Source organism: Paroedura picta, chromosome 1 (assembly GCF_049243985.1).
Source record: "Paroedura picta isolate Pp20150507F chromosome 1, Ppicta_v3.0, whole genome shotgun sequence".
Taxonomy (NCBI): Eukaryota; Metazoa; Chordata; class Lepidosauria; order Squamata; family Gekkonidae; genus Paroedura; species Paroedura picta.
Genome location: NC_135369.1, coordinates 101,132,641 through 101,160,504, shown reverse-complemented (window position 1 = coordinate 101,160,504; position 27,864 = coordinate 101,132,641). Strand labels below are relative to the sequence as shown.

The following is a 27,864-nucleotide window of genomic DNA, read 5'->3' as shown; positions in this document are numbered from 1 at the left end:
GCAATGTAAGATACACCTAACAAACAGTACAATGCCATAAAACCAATAATAAAAATCACTCACATATATGACCTGTCAGGCCAGGGCGTCTGAGAGGCAGCAGGGGAAAGCAGGCTAAAAAGCTGATATGTGGCTGCCATAGGAAGGGAAATCCTCTTTCCCATGGATAAAAAGCAGAGCTACAGAGATCATTGTTCTCACCCAGCAGTCTTGTTACTTTTACTAAATTTGCCCTTCTGGTTTCCACTTTGATCATATTATTTGAAGATTGTCATTTTGCTTTCCCCCCCTCTTTCCTTTTGATGTTTTGTTCTTTTACTCCTATATCGTCATGTGTATGCAGTGGCTTTAATTATGGTTTCTATAGCTAGACTATAGATGCAAAAATCATACTATTGGCACTAGGTCAGCTGGGAGCCATGAAAAATTACAGCATAGAGGAGTAGTCTGTACTGTATACCTGTATGGTGGTCTCTGCTTCTGGAGGTGCGAGGAGACTAATTGTTGGGCAGGAAAGTTCACCATTCTGATCAGCCATATTTTTATACAAGATTGAGGGAAGGCTTCTACTTCAGGAAATTCTCCTATAGATTTTCCCTGTCCCCCTTTGATGGCCACCTTCTGAAACCAGTTCCCTTAAGTCCTTCTCTCTGCTTAAAGATCCATTGGGAAGGATTGGCCTTGGAGAGGTGTCTAGAACAAAGGAACCAAATAGCAGTCCATCCTCATAATAATGCACAGGTGTATGAAATCATGAAAACAAGCCAATTTTGATGCTTGGCAATAGTAAAAAAAAGGCAATCATTCTTTTTACATGTACTCAAAACTATCCATCCAATGTGAAAATCCATCCAATTCACTAAGTTCTCTCAAAACTGGGTATCCACCCCTGTGTAAGGATGCATATTGAAAATTGTTTTTAATATTTAATTTATATGATTAATAATTTATTATAGATGTAATTGATTATTGTATTGTTTTAAAGTTGTTGTGAGCTGCCTGGAGCCAGTCTGGGAAGGGCAACCTACAAAAATGAAATAATAATAATTACAATGATGATTATTGAATCTTTTGATAGCCAGCTTGGTGTAGTGGTTAGGAGTGCAGGTTAGGAGTGCAGGAGTGTAGTGGTTAGGAGTGCAGTGGTTAGGAGTGCTCTGGTGAGCTGGGTTTGATTCCCTGCCCCTCTCCCACATGCAGCCAGCTGGGTGACCTTGGGCTCACCACAGCACTGATGAAGCTGTTCTGACTGAGCAGTGATATCAGGGCTCTCTCAGCCTCACCTATTTCACAGGGTGTCTGTGTGTGGGGAGAGATATGGGAAGGTGACTGTAAGCCACTGAGGCCCATTATGCACGGAGGGAATAGCGCACATTCGGGGTGGAATGGCGGCGACTAAAATCACCGATAACGCACGGAGCCAGCTGCAACCAGCCGCAGATTCAGTGCATGCCGCCGAAAAAGCTGTGTTAGCGAAACGCAGACGAAAGCGCAGCTTCTGGGTGACCGGGGCGCAACCAGAAGTGGCGCTGGGGTCACCGCATGCATAATCGGTTACTCTGGGTTTTGCCGTGCATAATGGGCTTTAAGGACCCCCTCTGGTAGAGAAAAGTGGCATATAACAACCAACTCCTTCTTCCTCTTAAATGGTAGTTCTATAAATAAATCTTCTAAGAGTTCATTATTATAAATGAACAATCCTGATAAATTTTCACTTTAGTTTAACAGTAGAACAGTTAAGCAGTAGAACTGAAGATGGAAGACTTAACTGTAACCCTGCAGAGTAATAAATGCTCACATTGTCACTATGGTTTAGTACTAGCAAAGCTCTTTTAACTATAAACCTGCTTTTAACATTCTTCGAAGTATGAAGAGTATACATTAAAATAAATATTTATTGACTTATCAAGAGCAAGATGAATGCCCCTTCTCATATATTTGACAGAATCAACAATGCCCCTTCAAAAGCCCAAAAGGGAGCCTCCGACACAAGCTATAATGAAGCAGATTATCTTTATCGTCTTGGAATATCTGCCAACATCACAGAGCACAGTATGATGATATGTTTCTTGAGCATCATACATTATTCATACCATTTTAATATACATCTAAATTTGAAATGTTTGCGAGCCTCTTTGTGAGCACCTTTGTAGGATGTTTTCCTTTTTTCCTAAAGCAATAGGATTTTGCATTTAATACAACTTCAGAGAATAAGCCATTTTATAGGAATGCAGAGGCAATATGAACAGCTGGGTTGTGGCTTCGTTGCCGCTAAGCAACTGATCATGCCAAAAATGAATCAGTGTGTGGTAGTGGCTACAATATTGAACTGAGGCCAGGGAGACCAGTGTTTCATCCCCACTTACTGAATGCTTGGGCCACTCATTCTCTCTTATTCTAATATCTAACTTGTTGCAAGGACAAAAAAGGAAGAAAGAGAACTGCCCTGAGCTCACTGGAAGAAGGGCAAGATCAAAATGCACTGGATAGATAAACAATGCATTGGCATTTCTTTATCACCTCTCCTAATCATCATTAACTGGAATAATACCCATGTTTTTTTTTTAATTTGAGCAATGCTTTCCAATGTTCTACCACTTCGGCAAAGAAACTGAAGGCTTTGGAGGAAACATTTCACTTTAGAGTAGGAAGTGTCTTTATACTCTTCAGCCCAAAAAGCTTTCTTGAAGTTAGAGATTATTGATTATAGTGAAGGATGGGATGAATGAGGGGTACTGGATTGGTGGGACAGAGTTTGAAGTGGGAGAGACTAAGTAGAAGCAGGAACACTTGATCCCTGCACAAATGGTTTCTTCTCATAGAACTACAAGTCGGTGTGCAATCTAGACTGAACCAGAAGATGGCATGCATACCACTGTTGGATGTAAGGGAAGAAAATGTTTTGCTCACCGTTCTACTTGTGGAGGGAAGCAGTTTAAGGATTCGCAGGGGCCATAGCACCAGAACCAGTTTAAAGATTCACAGGGCCCTAGCAGATTACAATTGCAGCAGGAGCAACCAGACTGGGGGAAGAGCATCCCTCAGTGTAGCGATCCCCAACCTGTGGGCCACGGACCACATGTGGTCCTTCGACTAATTGGAGGTGGGCCCCGAAGGACGCCTTTCCCCCCCCCCGGCCCTTTACGTCATCCCCCCCCCAGCCCTTTACAACACACTTCATTGTTGTGGCGTGTCTGTATCTTATTTTGAAGGGATGTTTAAACATTACCATAGCGATCAGAGAGTGCTAGGGCAGTGGTTGAGAGTAGAGGAGTAAACTACCCCCCCCCACCGGGCCTCAGTAAAAGGCGTTGAGTGGTCCCTGGTGATAAAAAGGTTGGGGACCACTGCCTCAGTGGAAAGGGTTGTCACTATGCCCATTATGCATGGGGGGAATAACGCACATTCGGGGTGGAATGGCGGCGACTAAAATCACCGATAACGCATGGTGCCGGCTGCAACCGGCTGCAGCTTTGGTGCATGCCGCCAAAAAAGCCGCATTAGCGAAACACGGAAGAAAGCGCAGCTTCCGGGTGACCAGGGCGCAACCAGAAGCGGCGACGGGATCGCCGCGTGCAAAATCGGTTACTCTGGGTTTTGCCGCCATCGCACCCCGTCCCGTGCATAACTGGTGTGCTTCGTGTCTTCCCCCTCCGCGTTTTCCATGTGACCCGAAATCGCCGTTTCGGCGGCCATGCATAATGGGCCTCAGAGTACCCCTAAAGAGGGGAAAGGGGAGAGGAAAGAGGCTACAGCCCTGATCCATAGGGGGGAAGGCACAGTGCGGGGCCCCTGGAACTGGGAGCTTCCATGTGCTACATGCTACATGTGCTGCATAGATAAACTGGCCCTGCTACTTGTATCAACCAAGGAGCTCATCAAAACCAGCTAAATTTTCAAGTGTAATCTGAATACATGTACATGCAATATGTTTAGTAAAATCAAAGAATGAAGGTACTTGAAGATACACATCAAACAACCATGAGGGACTTTTTGCATTTTCCATCAGTCTCAGTCAGAATTCAGCCATATGGTGCTCGGTGAGAGATGTCCACCTAGTGTTCTCAGACTCATTCTTCTGCTTTCCTCAACTGTTACAGTCCCTTAGCTATGCCCAGGTCAACTAGAAGGCACTATAATTTAATAAGAAGTTTATAAAAGCTCAGTTTTGCTATGCAAGCATTTTATAATTTGTATTGAAGCAAGCTCAGTTGTTTTGTGTCGGCCTCAAGATTTCGAGAAAATGGTAGCATCCATTTGGCTGAAAATATTGGTTCCATGATGTCAACAAAGGCCTTCACTTGAAGCCAGGTTACTTCACACACATTAAGCATTTTAATAAAATCAGAAAGCAAAGACTTTCCATCTATGTGTATTCTATGTATGTAACTTTCAAGGGGAAAATTCAAATGAGTAGCCCTGTTGCTCTGAAGTAGCACAATAAAATCAGAGCAATAGCACCTTTAAGACCAACAATAAATCTTTGTTGGTCTCAAAGTTGCTACTGGACTCTGATTTCAAGGAAAAGAGAGCCTTTTGCCCAATTATGTGCACAGCAACATTTAAGGAAGTACTCACCATACATTCTGCTTTTGATTAGATTTAAACTGTCTTTTAAAAATATATAATCAGCAATATATTTCTCACTCTGTAGCTATAATATGCAGTTGTTAAAAACAGGTGTTTTATAGTGTTCAACATTTTCAGTTTGTTAAAAAAAGCCAATCCATTGATGAGTACGGCTGTCAGATGCACAATGAAGGTAATCAAGCACTTTTCTATAGCCTCATTTGAAGTCATTAGAAATGACAAATAGGTATCCAAGCACAAAATTTTAAAAAACAGAGAGGATTGTACTATTTCTTGATAGCCTATATTAAAAGAGGAAAGGAATAAATACTGCTATGAGTCCTCCATCGGAGTAATTGAACATTTTTATTAATTTGCTTATTAAAGTATTTCTACCCTGCCTTTCTTTCTGTCCTGATTCAAAACAGCCTCCAAACGCAATGCCAAGTTGCCACAGTAATAGGAATGCAGTTGGCACATGGGAAGAGTCATATTAACTTAATTGGCCTCTACTGACTCCATAGACATGCTGTGGCACCTTAAAGACTAACGTATTCATGCTGATGTGCCCTTCTATAAGCCTGAGTCCACTATGTCAAATATATGTAATGCAAGAGGTTCTGATGTTCTGAATGTTATGTGGCAATAAACACACTAGTCTTTTAGGTGTTCCAAAAAACTGCTGTGGGCTGCAGCAGGCGATCACAGCTCTGAAACAACAAGGGAGATCTTTTTATCAAATATCAGGAATTCTGTTGAAAGATGTGTTATCTTTAATCTAGACTTTAAAAATCCTTCTTGTTACCATCCTAAATAACCATTCCACGCCCAATACTTGAACTGTATTTTAATTTCATGCTCAGTGTATTGAACCGTGTTCAGTAAGGCATTCAAGAATATTCAAGGAAGAAGCTGGCCCTGGCTCCTGCCTTGCTTCCCGGGGTTCATCCAGATTAATTAAACTTCAGGATGCCAAGGCCTATTTTACATTGGCAGACTGCCAATGTAAACAATACTGGGTTAGATGGATCAGTGGTTTGGTATAAGGCAGCTTTGTAGGTTTATACCTTGAGTGGGACTGAGAAACTTAGAAAGAGAACTGGCATACTATTTCCACACGAGGAATTTGCCCCTGCCCAGCCTCTCATTGTTCACGTGTTTTAATGCTGCTGCTTCAAAATGACAGCAGCAACCTGTAGCTCCCCAGTTGTTGGCATGAGTTTTCACCTCCTTTGCCTCATGATGAGGGAAAGAAGTAGAATCCACTTTCCCTTTCTTGTCATGGCACACAGCGAGGTGCAAACAGGGGCTAGCCTGTCTGGAAGAAGAAACGTGCAACAGTCACACTAGCATTTTGCCTGCCCTCTTACCTGCCCTCCCGTCTCCATTTCTGGATCACTATTTTTTTTTAAAAAAATGGTGCAGTCCGTAATGCTACAGGACAGCAAAGCAACGTGCCCATGTATCTTCAGTGGAAATAAAATGTACTGTTGTGTTCTCTTCAGTAGCAATCCCCAACCTGTGGGCTGCGGACCACATGTGGTCCTTCGACTAATTGGAGGTGGGCCCTGAAGGATGCCTTCCCCCACCCCCGGCCCTTTACTTCATCCCCCCTGGCCCTTTACAACACACTTCGGGTGTCATTGTCTCCCATCACTCCCAGATGGGACCCTCTTAAATATTACCATAGCAATCAGAGAGTGTTAGGGCGGTGGTTGAGAGTAGAGGAGTAAACTACCCCCCCCCCACCGGGCCTCAGTAAAAGGCATTGAGTGGTCCCCGGTGAGTGGTCCCCGGCGTTGAGTGGTCCCCGGTGATAAAAAGGTTGGGGACCACTGCTCTTCAATGTGTACAGTAATATTGCAAGAAGGCAGCAACCCTATCTAAAACACATTCATGCTTTTGTTTTCTGGTGGTAGGGCATGAACAGGGAAAGGGGGGGGCATGTGATGAAGCAGACCTCTCCCTATTAGCATGGTACCCGTGTTCTGTATTTTTAATCTTTATTGTGCACACACAATCATCAGGGTACAGTTACCATGGCCAGCCTATCAAAAAGTTACCCAAACATAAATCGAGACCATTATACAAGGAATCCCAAAAAGAAATCTTGAAAAATGTTTTACTGTTGGGGTGTGATCCAGTAGCAATGCAGAAGTATATTTTTTAACATTAATTTTGGGACTTGGCCAGGGGGAGGAAGTTTGAGTCCCTAAACCACCACTGTGAGGGGATTGGGGGCTTGCATTGATAGACAACCTGAGGAGCGGGGAGGAAACCTGTGGGTTGTCCACGCTTCTGTCTTCTCCGCCACCTAATTAGAAAGGCAAAAGCTGCAATGAGATGGTGGGGTTTCCCATCAGGAAATGGCCAAACACACAATTTACAATTGTCTGTTTGAAAGCAGGAGGCGGAGCACACTGTCCGCCTCAATGAGGAAATGGTCACAGTGTGACTCCCCCTGACACCATAGACTGCAGGGGAGAAAGAGAATATCATTTGGCTGTAGGAGAGGCAAATGCTCTGGTTTTGGATGACATGAAGGAATTTGTATACAGTTCTGAGGTTTTGGAACTAACCCCCGTTCTGTCACAAAATCCTTCATGTGCATAAATGCAAGTAGAAATGGTCTTGTAAATAGAATGTGCAATATTTACAGCTTTCTACTAACGTGCTATGTAAACATAATTTAATAATCCATTAACCTTTAAAGATTGTGAAGAACAAATTCCGTTTTGTATGTTTTTGTTTATGAGCTTTTTCCTTGCTTTTTTTTTTTTAAGAACTTAATAAACGTTTACTGCCATCTAGTGGAGAGTCATAAATTCTCCAGTCTCTTGAAGTAAGCTGTTGGGGCAGCTGTTTGTTATAGCCGCCTTTTGAGCACTGGGGTCATATTCTCTGTAATTAGCTAAATGAAATGTTCATTGCTGAGGTTATATGCTAGCAAAACCCGTCAACCTGCATCCAAAAGAGTTGCAAAATGTGAAAAGCATTTGCATACAAATTGCTGTTATTTTTGCCCTTATAGCTTGAATATGCTCATAAGGTTGTAGCTAATATAGAACACAAACTCTATTTTCTAATTAAGTTTCAGCTGGTAAGAGGATATTTCACTGCTGTTTCAGAATCTGTCCCTGCTCTTCAGAGTTTCAGAGCATAGTCATGTTGTTCTGCAGTAGACGAGCTAGATTCAAGTCCACCTTAGAGTTGAACAAAATTCGGAGGGTATACACTTTGGAGACTCAAACCTTCCTTCATCAAACACAAGTAGAAATGAAGCTCTCTGGGCCGTTATATCCCATCAGAAGGTACCCTTCATGGGTACCTTCCGACTCAGCCCTGATCTCTAAGCCTTCCTTAGCATAGACTCTGGAGAGTCCAGCCTTTTCTGCACACACAGAGGGACATGATTTCCTTCAATTCCATTTACGTTTAGCCAGAACTTGTGCAAGGATCCTCCTGATCTGTGTTCTGACACCCACTTGCAATAAATCACAAGAAGAAACAATGTTTATTGTGCACTGGCAGGCAACCCACTGGCTTCTCTGGCCCTGGCTTACCTTCATCTGGACAGCAGACAGACTCTGGCCTGTTTGCGGCTTCTGGGCATTGTCTAGTTATCTCTGCCTGACCATCCCATTTGTCTGAAGCTACTGCTATCCCTGTCTGCCACATTCCTTGTCTACCTACCTTTCTTCCTGTCTGCAGCTTCCCTGAATCCTTGTGCCAGTTCCATTCAATCCCTCCTCCCCTGGTATTCAATTGACTCTTGTTTCTGCACTCACTGCCTATGCTGCCTTGGCACAAAACTGCTTTCTGAGCTCTCTGTAAGCCCTCCTGTTCAATTCTTCAGCCTGACCTTAGACCAGTTAGTTACCACCTGCCTAGGGGGGAGGGGGGAGAGTCCTGTCACTAATAGAGGCTTAATGAGATGTTATTTACCAGGTGATATTATTTACCTCCAAGCCATGAGAAGCTGCAGCTGTGCATTTCCATAAATTACATCTTTATTTAAGGAAGAGGACATTTTCACCTCCAGGCAGTTGGCAATCCTAGTTCCAAATACTACTGGAATTCATAGATTCTGTTCTCAGAACTACCCAAGCATTGACAATCTATTGGACCAGGCCTAAGTTGCTCTCCACAGAAGCAAGACCCATTTTATTGAATGAGTCTTACTCCCAGGATTGCCGTATGTGACAAAGCATGGTGTAGTGGTTAAGAGCAGTGGCCTCTAATTTGGTGAGACAGGTTTGATTCTGCTTAGGTTGCTTAGGTGACCTTGGGCCAGTCGTAGTTCTCTCAGAGCTCTCTCAGCCTCACTTGCCTCACAGGATGTCTCTTGAGGGGAGTGGAAGGGAAGGCAATTTGATACTCCTTAGAGCAGTGAAAAGTGGGGTACAAATAACCAGCTATTCTTCAAATCAGTACAAGTTGTCCTATAGACAGGCTTCTTGCTTAATCTCTCACAATAACCAAGCATCGTATGGATGGAAGCACTGTAAAGAGTCCCTATTTGGGTTGGTTTTCAGGGGCCATTACACACAAGCTATGACAAGAGGCTGTGAAGAGTTGTCTGCTTTGTTTCATTTTCATTTTGGGAGAACTGCTGTGGCCTGTCCTGAATCATGAAAACAACTATGATTGACAGCGTTTTTGCCCTGCATTTTCTGATCCATTAATTTGTGTTAATTGAAAAGTGTTCAATTAGGATGCTGGTTTCTGCCAGTGTGGCTAACAGGGCAGTGTAAGAGAGGCAAGTGAAACAGAATCATCTGTAAGCTACTTGACAGTTGCAAACCATTGCTCTTGATTAGCACCTGTTCTCGGGATGTACAGGTGTGCTGATATGGCTTTAAACAAAAACACAAGCTACTTTTCCAATGAATCATTCACAGTAGTGCCCTTTGCCACACAAAGTAAAAAATGTAGTTAATTGGAAAGTGTTCAAAAAGTATCAGTGTTCAAACAGAAGAATAAAATTAAGTGAAGAAGTGATTAGACCTCAGAGGCTATGCTGTAACACTGACAGGTCCCTATGCTGATTCAATTACTTAGGTCAATTTATTGTGTCAGCAAGAATCCCCCAACTGTGATTTTTGTACTGCTACAGCTATCCTTGAATCATGCATTCTGGCCTAGGACTAGCTCTGAATATCAGACAATAATTCCTCCTCACTCTAAATAGTCTGGCTGAATGCATTCATGTATGTATAAGGGGCCAGTGTTTCTATCTGTATTGTGCCATTTACATTATGTGATGAGAACAGAAAGTCTTTTTTTCCCCTACAGGAATCACGTATTCAGTTCAAGAGGTAAATCAGCTGGATTTGCATTCAGAAGCACAGCAAATTCAGAAGAATCTATTTCACTGCCTGATTTTATTCTGCAGTCATGTAAAATGTGATACTTTAAGATTTCGTGAGGAATTATGAAAATATATGTCAGCAAACCTCTGCCTAATAGAGTGAAATACCTATCCAGTTTTACCAGAAAGTTATTATCCTAATATAAATCATTCTCAATATGGCCAAATGCTGTGAAAAATGTGGAGGCTGGGGCCATGAACAGACAAAACAGATATTTCTACAAACCTGACAAATACTCAGGTTTACAGGAAAATCTGAATAATAATAATAATAATAATAATAATAATAATAATAATAATAATAATAATAATAATAATAATAGAAAGTGTGACAGTGCCTGTAAAAGATGAATGTCTTCTGAAATCAGAGTAACAGTACAAGCATTCAGCTTGGATTCTGTCACTAAATGGTCAGGGGGGAGGGCCCTTTCCATGGTTATTTTCACCTCCCAATCCACTCCTGCTTTTCTCCCTCCTGAGCAAGTTGTCTGGACCCATTAGAGACCATCATACAACTCACCAGAGTGATCTGCTACCACAGGACGTCTTTGTCACCCAGATTTTCCCAGGGAGAGGCTGCTAGGATAAGGGAAGGAAGGAAAGCTGGCAGCTATTGTGGGATTGTAGGTAGATTTTTGTTCTTTTTTGTCCTTGCAATTAGAAATAGTAAGTCAAAGTAAAGGGGTTGGGGCTAGGACCAGAGAGATCTGGGTTCATATTTATTTTTTCCATTCTGGGAGAAATCTGTGGGCCATATTTCAAGTTTGTTTGTTTTAGATGCTGCTCACCCAAATGGTCTCAGGGCAACACAAATCATTAAAATCATCATGATAAAATTTAAACAACATAAAACAGATAAACATAAAATATTAACATTAAAATTTTCAATTTTTAAAACATGGGGCCATTAACCCAAACATGTGGATTTAACTCCAAAGGCTAACCTAAACAATGCATCCTCGTGGAAACTGGCAGGGCATAGTTATCACCCAAGAGTGCATTCCATGGTGGAGAGACCACAACTAAAAAGACTCTACCCCTGGTGACAACTAACTGAGCCATCATGGGCATGGGTACACACCTGCAAGAGGCCCCTGGAAGATGATCAATGGGGGGGGGGTTGTAACAGGAAAAGTGATACCATATGTATGAGGGTCTCAGATAGGTATAGATATGACCACGAAACAATATACATGATGAATTTTATACCATTTGTATTTCACAAGCAGGTTAGTGATGGTCTACCATCACAAACTTCCACATACTTTTAGAGCACATTTTTCATGATTCATGAATGGAGCAGAAAGCCTCAAAAACAGCTAAGTGGTGGGGAGCTATTTCATTGTGTTTTGTGCACGCCCTTTAAAATTTAGAGGGACTGCATAAGACAGGCTCAAAAACAGCTGAGCAGCAGGGAACACCTCTCTACCATGCAGCTGTTTTTCAGGCTGTCTTCTGCAGTACTTTTAAATTTTAAAGGGATTGTACAAGACAGCTAAAACTACAATTTTTCAGGCTTTCAGCAAACCCTGTTTAAAAGGACTATGATCTGGTTTGGTTCACAAACCAACCTCCTAGTTCAGTTCCAGATTCAGCTACAAACAACAAACCAAACTGTTTCCTGGTTCATATCCATCCCTAGTCCCAGACCATTAAAGGCTTTAAAGGTTAACACCAACACCTTGAATTGGATCCAGAGACTAATTGATGGTGCAGTTGCTGCAAAATTAGAGTAATATGAGTTTACCATGATTTTCTAGTCAGCAACCTGGCAGCTGCATTCTGGTCTACCTGCAGTCTCCAAAGCCTTTTGAAGGGTAGTCCTATGTAAAAAAAATTACAGTAGTCCAATTTGGAAGTGATTGTTGCATAGATCAATGTGGCAAGGTCTGACCCAGACAAATAAGGAACCAGCTAGCAAGCCTAGCCATAGGGGGAAAATGTTGACCTTGCTATTGTGGACACTTGTTTATCCAATGTTTATCCAGCCACAACCTGAGGCTCTTTACAGACTCTACAACTGTCAGTTGGACAACATTAAGTTTCTGGAATTCCTCCCCACCCCCAGGCATTAGTTTTTCTAAGGCTCATGACCTCCATCTTGGATGGATTCAGTTTGAGCCAGCTTGCTCTTAACCATTGGACTACCACATCCAAGCACTGGGATATTTCTAGGAACCCTGCCACCAGCTGCTTATGCAGTAGCAGGAAGAACTGAATGTCACTAGCAAATTGGTTGCACCCATCTCCAAATCTCCTGACAATCCTGTGAGAATTCAGATCTCACCAGGTAGGGACCCTCTTACCCCATAGATGTCATTCAACAACAAATGCTATTTCTGACTTGTCTCTCCTTTCTCCTCTCTCTTGTAGAAGGGTAAGGGGAGGTTGAGGGTTCCGCCATCTTGCTGCTGTGATTGTTGTTGTGGATGTTGTGATAGTCCATTTTAATGGGGGTCTTAATGGATTTTTATCAGACTTTTATAAACTGCCACAAGCCACTCAGGAGTGGTGGTTAATAAATTAAATACATAATAATAATAATAATAATAATAATAATAATAATAATAATAATAATAATAATAATAAATCATAATAGCAACTCTCCAATAATAGCAACTCCCTGAAGAAATGAGAATCGGCTAAGGATTGATGGTACCCCTTAATTGGGATCTAATGGTCAACTGTATTGAAGGCTCCAAAAGGAGCAACTGTATCAACATGCAGATGTAAATAGATATCATCAATCAGAGTGACCAGAGCTGTCTCAGTCCCAAAGCCAGGCCTGAAGCCCAATTGAAAAGTGTCCAGGTTAGACATTCAGGAAAACCTGGAGTTGCTCAGCTAGGTTGCTGAGATCTGTAAATTATTACTAGTTAGCCAAGTGGGCAGAAAAAAACTGTGTTCTGTATTTAAGAGCCTTCAAGTAAATGGCATGAATGGGGGCATGGTTGCCCATGGCTCTAGTGAAAAAAAAGTCCTCCTATCCTTTTTTTACAGCATGAAGGTAAATAACAGCACATAGCCATCAACATCCCATTAGGCCTCTGTTTGAGAGTTACAGCTCCCACACATGTAGGAATGGAGATCCCAGACTTCTTATATCCCAGTCAGAAGGTAGAAGGAAGGTGTTGTGAAAAAAATACGAAGGTACAATGCAAAAGGTAGTAAACATGATTAGAGCGAGGGACAAATCCTTAGGGCAGAAAATTAGCATCTGTAGTGAGATAAGAATCTCATGTCCATATTCAGCCCTTTGGGATTTCTATTGTTTTGAGTTTGTGAATGAACTCAGGTTCAGCAATCTCACATTGTGTGTGTGACTGATAGTATGAGACAATGAGATTATTCTTGTCCAGAAGGTAAACAATAAAACATTCCTCTCTGATAGTACAGTATCTACCCTACATGTTGTATTTTATGAGAAACAATTGACTCTTTTTCTGACCTCAATTTCTTGTTTCCAAAAACAACTAGAGTAAAAGTATTAAAATTGGGCATACAGTAATGCTTTTACGTTTTAGGATGTATCAAGCAGGCAGTTTGACTGAAAAATAATCATGGAGTCTCTAAGATAAGCAAGAGGAAAACTGGCTACCAAAAATAATGGAACAATCAGGAATACTGGCTCAGAGATAGGCCAGTTTTATTATTAAGAACAGCATCAGACATATTCCCTAAATTGTAACATGCTGCTTTGTGCTCTGAAGAATATCATCATGAAAACTATTGCTTGGGCTGCTCATAGAACTAGGCTTATATTGCCCCTTAGTGAGGCTAACAGTTACATGTTTTTCTACTCATCCATAACTGATCCATAGCAAAATGTTCCCTGATCCTATACGGGACAATACAGGACACTGAGCAGTTAGGAATCAGATGCTGGGATAAGGGGGTAGTGAGGGAGGGATTGAGGGGATGCAATCATACAGAAAATTGCTATATTTGTTTTTTGTATTTTTCCTGTTGACAGTCCATGTGACAGTCACCTGTAACTCGCTTGATGAGGGCCTTCCTTTATCCCTTATCCCTGACCCAGAACTTACAACTGGTTCAGAATGCAGATGCCCAGTTACTTACAAGGACCATGTGGAGAGCCCATATTCGACCTGTTCTCCAGTAGCTGCCCTGGCTGCTGGTCAAGTTCTGGATCAGGTTTAAGTTTCTGGTTTTAACCTTTAAGGGCCTTAAGCAGTATGGGATCTGCATACCTTAGGGACCGCCTCTCCAGATATGCCCCCCAAGGAGCACTTTGCTCAGCAAATTCCCACTTGCTGGTGGTCTCCAACCCCAGAAAAGTGTGTTTGACCTTGACCAGAGCCAGGGCCTTTTCAGTCCTGGCTCTAGACTGGTGGAATGAACTGCCAGGGCCTTGCACAACCTGCAAAATGTCGCTCTTCCACCAGGCATTTGGTTGAGGCCAAGGGCTGTACTCTTACCAGCTGAATATCCCCCCATCTGGGCCCCACTCCCTCCATCGGAGCCTCTTTAAATACTGGAGATCCATCTATTGTGATCCCAGGCTAGTCAGGGAGGGTAAATTTACAGAGCGTGCACGGTTTATCATTCTTAATTTATTATTTTTTTAGGATTTTATTGTATTTATTTATGGAGTTTTTATTTTCAAAACTGTTGTAAGCCACCCTAAGACCATCTTGGAGAGGGGTGACCTAGAAGCCCAACAAACAAATAAACAAATACATCTTTCTATGTATATGACTTGGCCTTATTTTGACAGCATAGTCGTATTAAACCCATCCTTTTTGTTTCAGCTATGCAGTGTAAACATCTACTTGATGGGTATGAGAGCCAGGTTGGTGTAGTGGTTAGGAGTGCGGACTTCTAATCTAGCATGCCGGGTTTGATTTCACGGTCTCCCACATGCAGCCAGCTGGGTGACCTGGGTGGGCTCGCCACAGCACTGATAAAACTGTTCTGACTGAGCAGTGATATCAGGGCTCTCTCAGCCTCACCTACCCCACAGGATGTCTGTTGTGGGGAGAGGAAAGGGAAGGTAACTGAAAGCCACTTTGAGCCTCCTTCAGGTAGAGAAAAGCAGCATATAAGAACCAACTCTTCTTCTAATCATGGCAAGTTTCTCCCATGACGGACTGAGAAAACAGTGTTTTCAATATTATCACATTAAGAGACTGTGGACTTATTTTATTTTTTTAAAGATTTCATCCCAAAGTCAAAGGTACCTATTTATGCTTCCTGACAGAAAGCATCTCTTGACGATAAACTGCTTTCATTTCTGTGATCAAGGGCACATCTGGACATACTTAATGACATGGAAAGGAACAAACCAAGTGGGATAGGGTGCTACTTGCACAAAAAGGAAAACTCCTTATCTCTTTGAGAATCCATTTTTAACAGTTCTTTGCAGGAATTGGGTATAGCCCGGGAGTCTTGGAGTGTTTTCTGTTATCTTTCAGGATAGAAAGATCATAGATATGGGCATCCACAGATCCAGTTTTCCTTTTGTCACCAAGAAACCTTTCTAAACATGCTCCTTTGATTCTACAATGACAAGATTACAGAATGGCATAACTTTCTATATTTGGTACCACACAGCAGAAATTTTCTAAGAACGAGCACACACACCCCATCTCACAATCATAAAGCTGCAGAACTGTAAACTATGGGGATTTTCGCACCCTTTAAAAATAGTGAGATACTTACCTTTCGTTGTTGTTATATTCCGGCCCCTCCACATGATGTAGCCAACATGCAGTGTCTGGGCAGCCAGCTACATCCTCCATTTTAAAGCATTAGTTGGTGAATCCCAAAAAGTGGATTCACTAACATATGTAGAGCAACCAGCAGTCCACCAGCAAAAAAAATGTCTGGAGGCGAAGAAGCGCTATCTCTGCCTCCAATGTCCCACACTCGCACCCACCTCCCTCTTCCTTCTCTCAAGGATGGGAGTTTTTGTTTCTTTAACTGAACTGCCAGGAGCAATGAATAGGCATTCAATCATGCAGACAAAGGCAAAAAAAATTTCTCCCACAGTTGTAGCACAAAACATGTCTCTCTAAGCTTCCCCCCCCCCCGAAAAAAAAATCAGGAATGAGATTTATATTTAAAAGAAGCAAGTCTTGTGATTCCGTAAGGGGTGGCAATAAAGAAGCACTATGCATAGGCGTTTCAATTGAGAACTATTGATTTAAAAAAATTAGCAGGCATCGTGGGCCCTTTAAAACATGGAGAAAGGGGATTGGCTGCTTGGCTTGATTGACAGGTGGAAGAAAGTCACGTATAAATCGTGTTCCGCCATTTCCAGCAGCACTTGTGGGGGGAAAGAAATATGAAATGGCAGCTGAGAAGAGCGAGACAGAAAAAAAGGTGAGGGGTCAGGAGGCGCGTTTATATGTAGCATTACACCATTAAGTTGGTGTAACACTATTTTTAACGATGTGCAGAAATGCCCTATGGATCATACACACACAAGACTTTTCTTAATTTCCATGTCTGTTAGATGGGTGAGAAGGTATACAATTAATTCTATATGTTGCAAAACACCGACATAAATTTTATGAAATTCCATTCTTGCAATATAAAATCAAGAAGAGAATTCAAGTGTCATGTAAGCGCAGAACGATCTGTCACATTTCAAAGTAAGGTAAATTGACCTTAATTTGCACTGAAAGGACCTTTCCCCTAGTATTACAAATGTTAAACACTCCTAGGGATTTAGTTTAAAGTACCACTGAGGTGGGTATGGTCAGAAATATTGATGTGGTGTGCAAACTGTTCAAATCTCTTTTTGTGAGCAAATCGATAAAGAACTAGTACAGAAATGGTACATAAAGATGATTTATTTCCTAGCTTCTGCTACTTTTCTGCAAAAGGCAGCAATTGAACTTCAAACTATTCTCTAAATTACTTTACCTCTTTCATGGTAAGCATAAAAAAGATTTTTGATGGATGGGTTATTGTGATTTTAAGGCATGATTCTCTTGCCTCATCAGAGAAACATGGAGTTGAAAGGGAAATCCGGAGATTTAGGGGATCTATTTTTAGTTTTTCTTTAACCTTTAATTAGCTCTTTTAGATCTCCCATAAAGACAGCTTTTGGACTTGTATGCGTTATGTTGTGCCAACACAAGACTTTCTTAGGCTCTCTTGCTTCGTGTTCATCTAAATTTCTCTAATGCTAAGCACAGTGGAAACAGTGCACGTTACAAACAAAGCACAGATCTTTTTATCCCTCACAACAAAAGTGTGTTCCTGTTTAAAGCATAGCTGTTTACTTTTTCTAAACGTAATTACTAATGTTTTGCAGAAACCCAATATTCCATTCATTTAAAGGACAGAAGGCAAGGTATAATACAAGAACTATTGTTCTGTTTGATAGAGTGATGGGGATACAAATTATTGGAGACTGAGCTCGCAAGCTGAAAGGAAATATTTTAAACTCTTTGGCTTACATTCACCCTGTTTGAAACAATAAATAAAGCTCTCAAGACATCCTGACTGTAATTGGCAAGGCCAGAGGGTTCACAGTTCCATGCAAACAGACAATGTTGTCTGTGTTTTACAAAATGTGAGGACAAATAAGAGATATTCAGTTGCTTGGCTGCCAATTTCAAGGGGGGAGGGGGATAAGAAAGATGCATTTCCTGATAAGCTGCTGCATTTCAGTATTTTTGCAAATGTTGCTGAAACCTCTTATAAATATGTGGCTGTTCGTTGAGAACAATTAAGAGATTTACAGCATGATGACCCTTTAGCTGTTTCAGAGCAAGCAGAGACTTGTGCCACATAGAACATAACCCTTTTCCAAGCAAGTGTGCCAAAAATCTATGGCTATTGCATCCCTGCCTTGAAAAGACTACTAAAACCTCTTGTGATAATTTTACAACAGCACACCGTCATGCCTGCCGGCAAGAGATACAACCTCTCCAGTAGGCCTTTCATGCAGGATGCCACCATTCCATGTTGTGCAGATGTCAATTAACACTCCAGTAATTCTTAGTTGCCCTGGTTGGCTTCATGGTGTTTTGCCGCACTGTGGAGTGGACCAGGGAATTTGTTTCTTTTTGCAAAATAAAGGACACCCCCCCACACACCCTGCAGAACGAATCCACTGTTGTTTTGTTTCTTGGGTGGTGCTGCAGAGCATGCAGCTCCACAGCAATGCACCGGCAGTGGCCTGGTGCAGCCGCCACCATGCAGAATCAACCTATGTGTTGCATGCAAAGTTCAATATTCCTTATAAAGAGATCTGATAAGAGCTGTGTTTATAGGGATGCTAGTCCCCAGGTGGGATCTGGTGGATCTTTTGGTATTATAGCTCCTCTCCAGGGGACAGGGATCAGTTAACCTGGAGAAAATGTCTGCTGGGGGGGGTGGACTCCATAGCATGATATTCCACTGAGGTTCCTTCCTGTCCTAAAGCACACCCACTCCTGGCTGTAGGTATTTCTCCAGGTATTTCTCAACAAAGAGCAGGCAACCCTAGTTGTATATCATTGCTATCATTAAATATCTAAATAGAAAGAATTTCTAATTGTAAGCCTCTGTTTTGAAGTTTGTTTTCCTTCAGTTTCCTTCCACAACACACCCACGGAGGCTGGACTTGGCATGTCTTTTCTTCCTTTTTTTGTGTTTAGGAGTGGCAGAGTAAAATGACACATAGTAACCTGAGCTGCAAAAATTTCAAATGGTGATATTGCTAGAGGATGTGGAGCTTCTCTCTTCCTTTTTACCTCCTTATTACATGTTTTGCAAGCATTCATTCAAGTGAGACATACTTAACATTTGAATCACCAAATAAAATGCCACTACCCAGATCATTCTAAACTCATTTGCCACTGAGCTCCTTTGTGTTCAGAAGTGCTCAGCAGATTCGGTTCATAATTCTCTTCTGGCAGAAAAAAAATGTCCCCTTTCTAACAAGGAAAAGATCAATTGCATTCTCTCTTCATTATGGATCATTTTGCAAGCGAGGCTCTCTTTGGGAGAGAAGTGGTGAGTAAAATGGATATTGAATAAAACAGTGTTTTCTTCCCCTGTTTAACGTGCAAGTTTTAGAAATCTCAAATGAGAGGAGTTATGGTATTTAGGCTTCAGGGAGTTTCTGACCGTTGAAGGCCATATCTGTATTCCAGTGTTTGAAACTCTATTGGGCATAAAATGCTGCAACTGATTTTAATAGTTGCTAATGTTGTGGTTGGTTTTAAGACACTAAGCAGATTTTTAAAAATGAAGAAAGTGTTTTCTCATCTGCTCTTGTACTGACTGAAATCCAAAACCAAGATGTGTCTTTGTTGCAATGGCATTTTAATTTAGCAGTCTGGATGAGAAACATTGTTTCCTTAAACTGCCTTTTTTCTTTCAAATAAAAACTTATTTCTTTGGCAGTTCGAGTCTGACAATAAAACTAATAATTTGAGAATGCAAAAAGAGTTTGTTACTGCCTGGTTTTTCTATCTTAGCAAGGTGGGGTGTTGATGGTAATAGACAGTATGTCATTCCAATGACCCGTGATAAGGTGTCTTGTTCTTACTGAAGCTGAATTAAATATTTTGCCAAGTAACAAGAAGATTATGAGCTAAATGGTCAACAGGTCTACTCTGAAGTAAGTGTGATGTGATTTTATTCAGTGGGGCTTACATTTGGGAAGGTGTTCTCCAGATTTCAACCTATGAAGCCACTTGCTCTGATACTGAGGTTTTAAAAATATATAACTGATTAGTAGATAGCAGATGCAGAAACTTAGATGATAATCTTAAATCAATTTAAGGGGTAAGCAGAAGCAAACTGGCATTATTTGGGGGGCAAAATATATTTATTTCTAATCATTTTAGAAGCAAAAATAATTTAGACACCCAAACATTTTAAAATGGAATTGTAGTGGTATACTTACTAGACATTCAGCTCAATTAAAAAAATATTTGTCGATGAATTATATAAAGTTGCATGTGATTAAACGGAAGTTTTCTGGATACAAAATGATTTCTTATCATCATAATCAATGGCTATCATTCTTTGCTGGGTCTATGAAAAAGGAGAAGGAAAACATCATAAGCATCGTAAAACTGTAATTCTCTGTCTGTTAGAAAGCTGGGGGTTGAACGCTCTATATAAACTGGTGGTAGGTGAAGGTCTTTAAAGCCCACCAGCACTTCCACTTTGTTCTGAGACCCTTTCATATTTCCGTCCCTTCACCTTTACCAATTTTCTCTTCTTGCATTGTTCAGCTACCAACCACCTGGAGGGGAAAGAAATCTTCTGTCCGTTTAACAGAGGCTTAATGGGATGTTATGTACCAGAGCATTAACCTCCATGCTATGAAAAGCTTCAGTTACCTATTTCTACTCATTAAGTCCCTCATTAAGAACAGGGCATATTTTCTTCTTTTCCAGACATTTCTCTTTCTTCCTCACTTGCCTTCTTTCAGAGGTTGGATTTTCTTTATCCAGTGGAAGCTGATCTGGGCTCTATCATGTTATATGACTGCACATAGTGACAAATGTTCTGTTCCATTTTAAGGTGGCATTTTAAAATGCTAAACAAAATTCTCCTTTTTTAACTCACAAAAACAGTCATAAGAAAACATTATATACCTTAAAGCTATGATACTGTGTGTACTTTCTTTAGAGTAAAGCCATTGAGCTCAGCAGTCATTATCTCTGATGAACTCTGCACATATAGGGCTACATGAACATGCCATATATTGTAATTAGTAATAAAGCCCATTTTATTTTTTAATAAAATGGGCGCTAGGGGCGACATTAGAGGGAAGGCCTGAAAGGCGGAAGGCTTCCCTGGGGTCTTGGATGGAGGGGAGAGAGCGGGTGGGAGCTCGGGGAGATGGAGGCTGCAGGCGAATGGTGGCGCGTGCCTCGCTGGGGCGGCTGTCGGCTACCGGTCGGTGGCTGGGCTTGGCGGCAACTTACGCGGCTTGGGGTGGCGGCAAGAAGAGGATCTCAGGCAGCGAAGCGTCGGCGTGTCTGCGGAGAGGGCCGGCGGCAGCAAGTAGTCATCGGGCGCCATATGGGGGCCTGGAGCGGCTTGCCGGCGCGCAACCGCTGCTGCCGGCCATTTTGCGGATTGTGAGCGAGGCGGTGCAGCGCCGTCCTCTTGGTGGGCTGAAGTCCTGGAGAGGGGGCGAAGCTGGAAAGCGCCCTCAGGAGCTCGGTGGCGGCGGCAAAAGCAGCAGAGAGGAAGGCAAGAGGTTCGGGAAGGGCGTGCGTGGCAGCCGGCGGCAGCGGACAGTCAGGGTGGGGGTGGGAAGGGCGCGGGTTGCGCGAGCGGGAAGTGGGGGTTTAGGGGGGTGGGAAGGGGCGGACGGCGGGGGGGACGGACACTGAGGGTGGGGTGGGAAGTTCGCGGCTCTTGTCGTGTGGTGTGGTGAAGGGCTGGCGCTGGGTGAAGGGGAAGGAGTGTTCCCCGAGACCGGCGGCGTGGTGCAAGGGTCCTCCCTGGCGGCCATCCGTGGAGGATGGCAGCTTGGGAGGAGTGGAGTCAGTGGCGCGGAGTCTGGGAGACGTGCCAAGTGTCCAACAGGGAGGCGCGCTTTGCGCGCCTCCCAATTGGACACTTGGCCCTGGAGTGCCACTCGGAGGAGCAAATCAGGAGCTGCTTCGCAGCTCCTGATTCACTCCTCCGAGTTTTTATCCCGGACAGGGCCCGCCCTAACTCCTCCCCACCAGCCCTTACTCTTTTATTTAGTCCGTGGTGCCCGCGGCGCCATGGGTGGTTTAAAGATTAGCTCTACACTTAACAGTCTGTCTGAGACATTATCACATGAAAGCAGGTGCCAGACACTGCATGTCAAATGGAAGGAGGTAGGAACAATCTTTATGGCCAAAGAATTTACCATCCTGATTAATTTTTGTCTTTCGTTTCTGTCTCCTGTCTCAGCGAAACAGTGAGAGATCCTGGCTCTCTATTTAAGGAAGGTGCTTTGCTCCCTTTCCTATATAAACCTCTGTGTGTCCTTAGACCCTGACAATAGTTTTTCCTGATATTTGCCAAATTCATACTGCCATAGCAAGATATTGGGTTGCCAACCTCTAGGTGGCACATGGAGACTACTATTACAACTGATGTCCAAGATCTTTTCCCCTGGAGAAAATGGCTGCTTTCGAGGGTGGAGTCTATGGCATTCTGCCCTCCTGAGGTCCCTTCGGGGGTTCTCCTGGGCTCAATGAGGGCCAAGGCATTTTTGATCCTGCCCCCAGCCTGGTGGAATGAGCTCCTGGAATAGCTGAGGGCCCTGCCAGAACTTCTGCAGTCCACATGGACTGCAAGATGGAGCTCTTCTATCAGGTGTTTGGTTGAGGCTAGGTCGTATAAGATCTTCTGGGCACATATGGCACAATTCTGGTGGCTTGGTAAGAGGGGGAGTTCTGTAGGGAGAGTTAGGCTGGGTAGGTGGGGATTTTTATTGTTGTTGATTTGACTGTTTTAATTTTTGTTGTAAGCCAGTGTGGGCTAGCAGAACAGCAGCCTAAAAGTCTAACAAACAAACAAATTAAAAAAGAGTTTATTGTATGATGAGGTTGGATCCTGTGGAGCCTTTCCAGGATCTTCTGTAAAGCAAAGATACTGTTTTCCAGTGGACATTTTTTTCTAATAGAGTATTTTATGTTGGTGGAAGGGAGTGATAGAATCTGAGTAGCAGGGGGTCTTAAAACACAACTCTTGGTGATATTGATATTTTTTGCAAAGTATTCTTCTGCAATCTTCTTTGATAAGAGGATAGGGAAGGGCTGTATTTTAAACAAGTTAAAAATGAATAACTTTGCAAGCAGGCAAATACAAAAAGAAGAGGGCAGATTGCAGTAGAAGAGAGAAGGCTTTGTAGGGCAGCAATCAAGTAGTGAAGGTGGGTAGCCCAGTCTTATCAAATCTCAGAAGTTAAGTAGGATCCGTACTCAGATTGGCAACTACCAAGGAAGACTATTCAGAAGAAGGCAGCTCCATTAGCCCTTTGGTGATATATTATGTCAGTTGCAGCCTGATGGCACATACGTATATAGCTAAGCACGGCAGGATACAAATAAGGATTTATGAATGCAACGGATGGTTTATTATATTTATTTTCAAATTTATACTAGTACAACTCATTTTAAGGGATTGGCAAGAAAATTATGTCAGAATGAAATACTTTAACATAGGCTGAGTCCTATCTGAATGTTTATTTTTAATCAAGTTTTGTGTTTTAAAAACTTCTGTCTTTAAATGAATACAAAGAAAGTCTCTTTTTCATGTAAAAGTTATTTCAGATAAATAGTCTCCTGGTACTCCAGTTGTTATACTCAAACTTGTCTGCAACTCCACATTTCCTTAATTACTGTTAATATGATTTATTCATTAAAAAATACAGAGCACTAGGGATGATAAACTGGATTATTCTGTACAACAATTAACAAGCAGTGTTTTCAAAAACATGTGGCGGAACTTGTCTACACACCTAACACTAACATTCCATCACCAGATAATGCCACTGTGATTTGATGCAGGGTCATCCATGACTCCCTGGGGATAATAGGCATCAAGTGCTCCCAGATCAAAAGAAAGAGAAAAATTGTTCAGTGAGACATTTTTTGAGAGCTCTTATGGTATTTAGGTAGAACAGGTTTGTTCAACCAGGGTTTCATGAAACCCTGGGGTTTTGTGACAGCCCCAAAGGGTTTGGGGTGATATCACCATATACAGTCATGTTGACCAGTCCCTCTCCCTTACAGTGGCCGATAATGGATCTGGAAGGGGTGAGAAGGGGAGGGGCCCCAGCCATAAAAATCCTTGCTGGCCAAGACTCATCACTCGTGGTAGTGACTGGAGTATAGAGAGATAAATACTATGAGGGCATTTCCACACATTAGTAAAAATAGAGTCATGCCCGCGGAATGGCAAAGTGCGATATTATATCGCCCCCCTCCCCAGGGTCTCCTTGCCCATTTGCTGCCTCACCTTTGTCTGCCTTCTTTTTGCATGTCTTACCCTCTTCACCTGCTGCTGGAAGAAGTGGAAGAGAGCAATGCACCTTATATGTGTCTCACTCCCACCTGTCAATCGATTCAGGCAACTAATCCCCTTCCTCCATATTCTGATGCAATTTAAAGGTCCTGCAATGCCTGTTAATATATATTTTTTAAATCATACTTCTCCGTTGCAGTGGCTATGCATATAATCATAGATGCATAGTGCTTTTGAACACTACCCCTTATGGGATCACAAGTAGGCTTGTGCACGAAGGGCCTGATTCAGCTGCCTCGGCTTCAGCACTAATGAAAGTCAATGGCACCATAGACTATAATGGGAATTTCAGCATTCCTACCTTTCCCAGGGCCCAGGGGGTGGGGTTTTGAGGTACAGCCATAAAACCTTCAGGGTAGCTCTGAGAGGCTCTTCCCTGACTCCGCTCCAAATTTCAAAATGATTGGTCCAAGGAATCCATTTCTAGGTGCTCCTGAAGAGGGTGCCCCCATCCCTTTATTATATCCAGTGGAGAGTCCACTCCAAAAGGTATAATGGAGTGGATGGTGGCACCCTCTTTAGGAATCCCTAAACATTGACCCCTTGGAACAATTATTTTGAACTTTGGACGGAAGTCAGGCAAGAGCCTCCTGAAGTTACTCTGAAAGTTTGGAGGTTGTACCTCAAGCCCCCTCCCCCAGGCCTGGGGAAATCCCGATTATAGTCTATGGCGCCATTGACTTCCATGGGCCCCAAAGCAGAGATGGCTGAGTAAATTAATATAATTTCTGATTTTGGGCTGTGGGAGAAAACTTTCAAGAGGCACATTTTGTTGAATGAAATATCTTTTATTTCTAGCATTGTCTACATGTGTGTCCGCCTATTTGTTGCTCCAGGAAGTGAGATATTTTTTAAAAAGTAATTCTCCTCCCCAGGAACAGGGGAAAGGGAGGCGGGAGCAAGGGCAGGATGCCACAAATGACTTTAGTGTGTTTGAGCCTCCATACCTTCCTACTGCTGGTTGCCTGCTGGCTGCTCTCCATAAGCTAGTGCTTTTTTTCGGTGGTGAATCCACTTTTTAGGATTCCCAGAGAAGCACTTTAAAATGGAGGATGCAGCAAGCAGTTTGCTGTCCAGATGCAGGATGTAGAGGAGCTGAATATAGTGGCTTTCTTAGGTAAGCATTAAGCTACATTTATAGTGTGTGGAAATGCCCTCATTTTTACTTAACTACAGGTGGAAGGGGAATGGATGATCATAGGCCTGCTCCAACACTGTTGGAGCTAGAGTATAATTACCAGAGGCAGTCTACAACCCAGTGGGATGAGTCTTTTGAATAGACCTCCCCAAACCTGAGAGCCAAAGGCCACATATATATAATATAATTTAAAGGTAAGACTTGGCCCTTTAGTATAATTTTTATAATTTTTATAAGTTTTACGATAATAGCCAAAAAGCTGGCTTTTGATTTATATATATATATTAAAGAAACAATGACTGTATGTTTATAAAAATTATAGGAGGTATGTACTATTGTAGACTAGAATAATGACTATGTTCAGTTAAATATGTTCTGTTTTGTAAAAATGGTTGATAAGCCTGTATTAATTGTATGCTTTTGTATTTTAGAAGGACAACCACTGAGGAAAACAAAATTGAAAACGGTTTAATCTAGAGGCCGTTCTGGTTGTGCTTATACACATAAATATATAAGAAGAGATAAGAAACGTTTATTTGTATTTATTGTGGAATTGTTTAATATAGCCCGGGATAGGTTCTGTTTTCTGTTACAATAATTTTGAACCGTCCCTTTCTTTTCGTGGTGTACTCCAACACTGTTTCCGGCATGGCAGAGTAGAGGTGGCAGAGTGGCCTAGGCCTTCCCCATCCCTCTTTCTGGTGTTGGGGGGGGGAGGCGGCATAGGCCTCCACAGGCTCTGTTTCTGGTGTTTGGGGTGGGGCAATGGATCGACATAGGCCTGCTCCCTTTGGTGGAAAAGAGCAAACTGATAGCCAGCCCAGAGTGCAAGTATGGTTGTATTCACAAATCATCTGAAAAAATTTATGTGCTGTTCTTTCCTGTGCTGTGGAAGTGGCCTGGTGATATCACATCCAGTCTGTATGATGTCAGTTCTGGTGATGTGACTTCTTGGGGCATAGCAGGAAGGTGTGGCCTGATGACATCACTTCTAGGGTTTCTCAAAGCCTGAAGAATCTTTCAGGGGGTTTTCAATGGTAAAAATGTTGAGGAAGTCTGACTTGAATCATGAGCTATGCTCATTTGCTTTATTTTTTTAAAAAATCTGGGTACTTGTCCTCCTGTTTTGGTGCACTAAATAGAGGCTTAATATATGGGAAGGGTATTTGAAGTTTTTTCTGGCATGAAAGCAAATCATCTAGTACATTACAGTTCTCAACCCTAGGAAGCACAAAAGCAAAAATGTGTTACATCGTGAAAGCATACTTCAGAAGGCTTCTCCCCAGCTGCCTATCTCTGGGAAATGAGCAGTGATGCTGAGGAAATTCTGCCTAAATAGCACCTTCCATTTCCCTACAAATTAGCCTTCAACTTCCACTCAAACCAGCAAAGGCACAGAAGGAGAAAATGTATAGAGTCACTTGATGACTACTGATGCTTCACCTTTTTTGGACTACTGCCAGATAAGAACCTCCCCTACATTAGGTCTGTCTTTGTCTAGCCTTCCCAGGCAGTTTGTTTTCCTCTCTTCTTCCTGGAAAGATGTACCACCATTTACTTGTGAGGCAAAGATCTGTTAGGGATCATTGACTGTTCATTATAGCTAAGTGTGTGAGAAGGACATGTTGCTTGGCTGCAGTTCAAAAGAAAGATAATTTTGGTTTGAAGCATTCTGCTTTGTTTGCCATTTTCCATTGGTTTCAACATGAACCACATTTATCTCGAATTTTGAGTGACATGTTCTAGGATTTGTACCTTTTGCCTAAGAGAACATGCTCATTGGCAACATTTCAGATAGCTAGAGAAAGGGTCCCCATGTTCTGAACAATTAGAGGCAAAATGCAACATCTTCTTTTACAACCAACTGTGATGACGTTTGGAGGGATTCTCCCCTTTCTCCAATGAATGTTGGCAGCCAAATTGGAGAGCTGTTCCATTTGATAAGCAACTAAAATTCTTGACACTGGGAGTCTCTGGGTAAACATATTGTTTGCACCCCCAGGAAGGCAGACAACAGTTAAACCCACTGAGTACAGTTGACATTTTATAACTTCAAGAGAGCAGACTGTTACATTTGGCAGCCTCTTGCCTTGGCTTCTCCAGCAGAGGCAAGAACAGCTTTCTGTTGCTTATTCATGTAAATGCTGTAGAAAGATCACGTTTTGTGAATACTTGATGAAAACCTTTTTCATAGGAACATGTAGTTATGAATCCCATTTTCTTTCCTTCCTCCTGAATCTGATCTTAGCTTGAACTCCAGAAACTGGACAACCATCCACCAAGGAACCAAAAGGGAATTTGTGATGTTTCATTTGTTTTTGTTGTAATGTTTTCTCATTTAGTTTCTTAGTTTAGTTCCCATAACTGTTTAAAGTTAAATTCATGTTCTATAGCAAATTAGAAGGGGCTCAAGTCCTTGTGATGCAGGAGGGCAGTTTCTGGCACACAAAGAACACACACAGAGACGTATAGATAGTTTTGGCATAATAGGGCCACAGCTTTTATTGTTATTTAAATGAGCATGAGCACACTGAAGGTGAGGGGGCAGATCCAAAACTGCCCCTCCCCATGATGCAGCCAGCAGACCACAACCCCAGGGGAAGGAAACCACCTCTAATGCACTTACATCCACAGGTCCCCTTTACCCTAGTGAGGAAACAGTTTTGGCAATTATTTGGCCTGGTTAGGGAGCCAATGGCCACAGTATTATAGTGAATCTCATTGTACATACAGAGAGTGACTTCATTGTTATAGGCATGATAAAACCAATAATATTTTGGGCCAATATGCCTTT

At 42.3% G+C, this 27,864-nt stretch overlaps 1 protein-coding gene across 3 annotated transcripts in view; it reads left to right on the top strand.

Moving 5' to 3' along the window:
• The window catches only part of SASH1 (SAM and SH3 domain containing 1), a 776,849-nt gene that overhangs the window by 499,483 nt on the left and 249,502 nt on the right, over window positions 1–27,864 (top strand). Inside the window, exon 1 of one of the 3 annotated variants that reach the window (XM_077350389.1) lies at window positions 18,857–18,913. The exons of the other annotated variants lie outside the window; for them this stretch is intronic. Coding sequence (XP_077206504.1) covers window positions 18,872–18,913 — 42 coding nt within the window. The 5' untranslated portion in view covers window positions 18,857–18,871. Of the gene's footprint in view, window positions 1–18,856; window positions 18,914–27,864 lie in introns of those variants that run through there. 3 annotated transcript variants of the gene reach the window in all.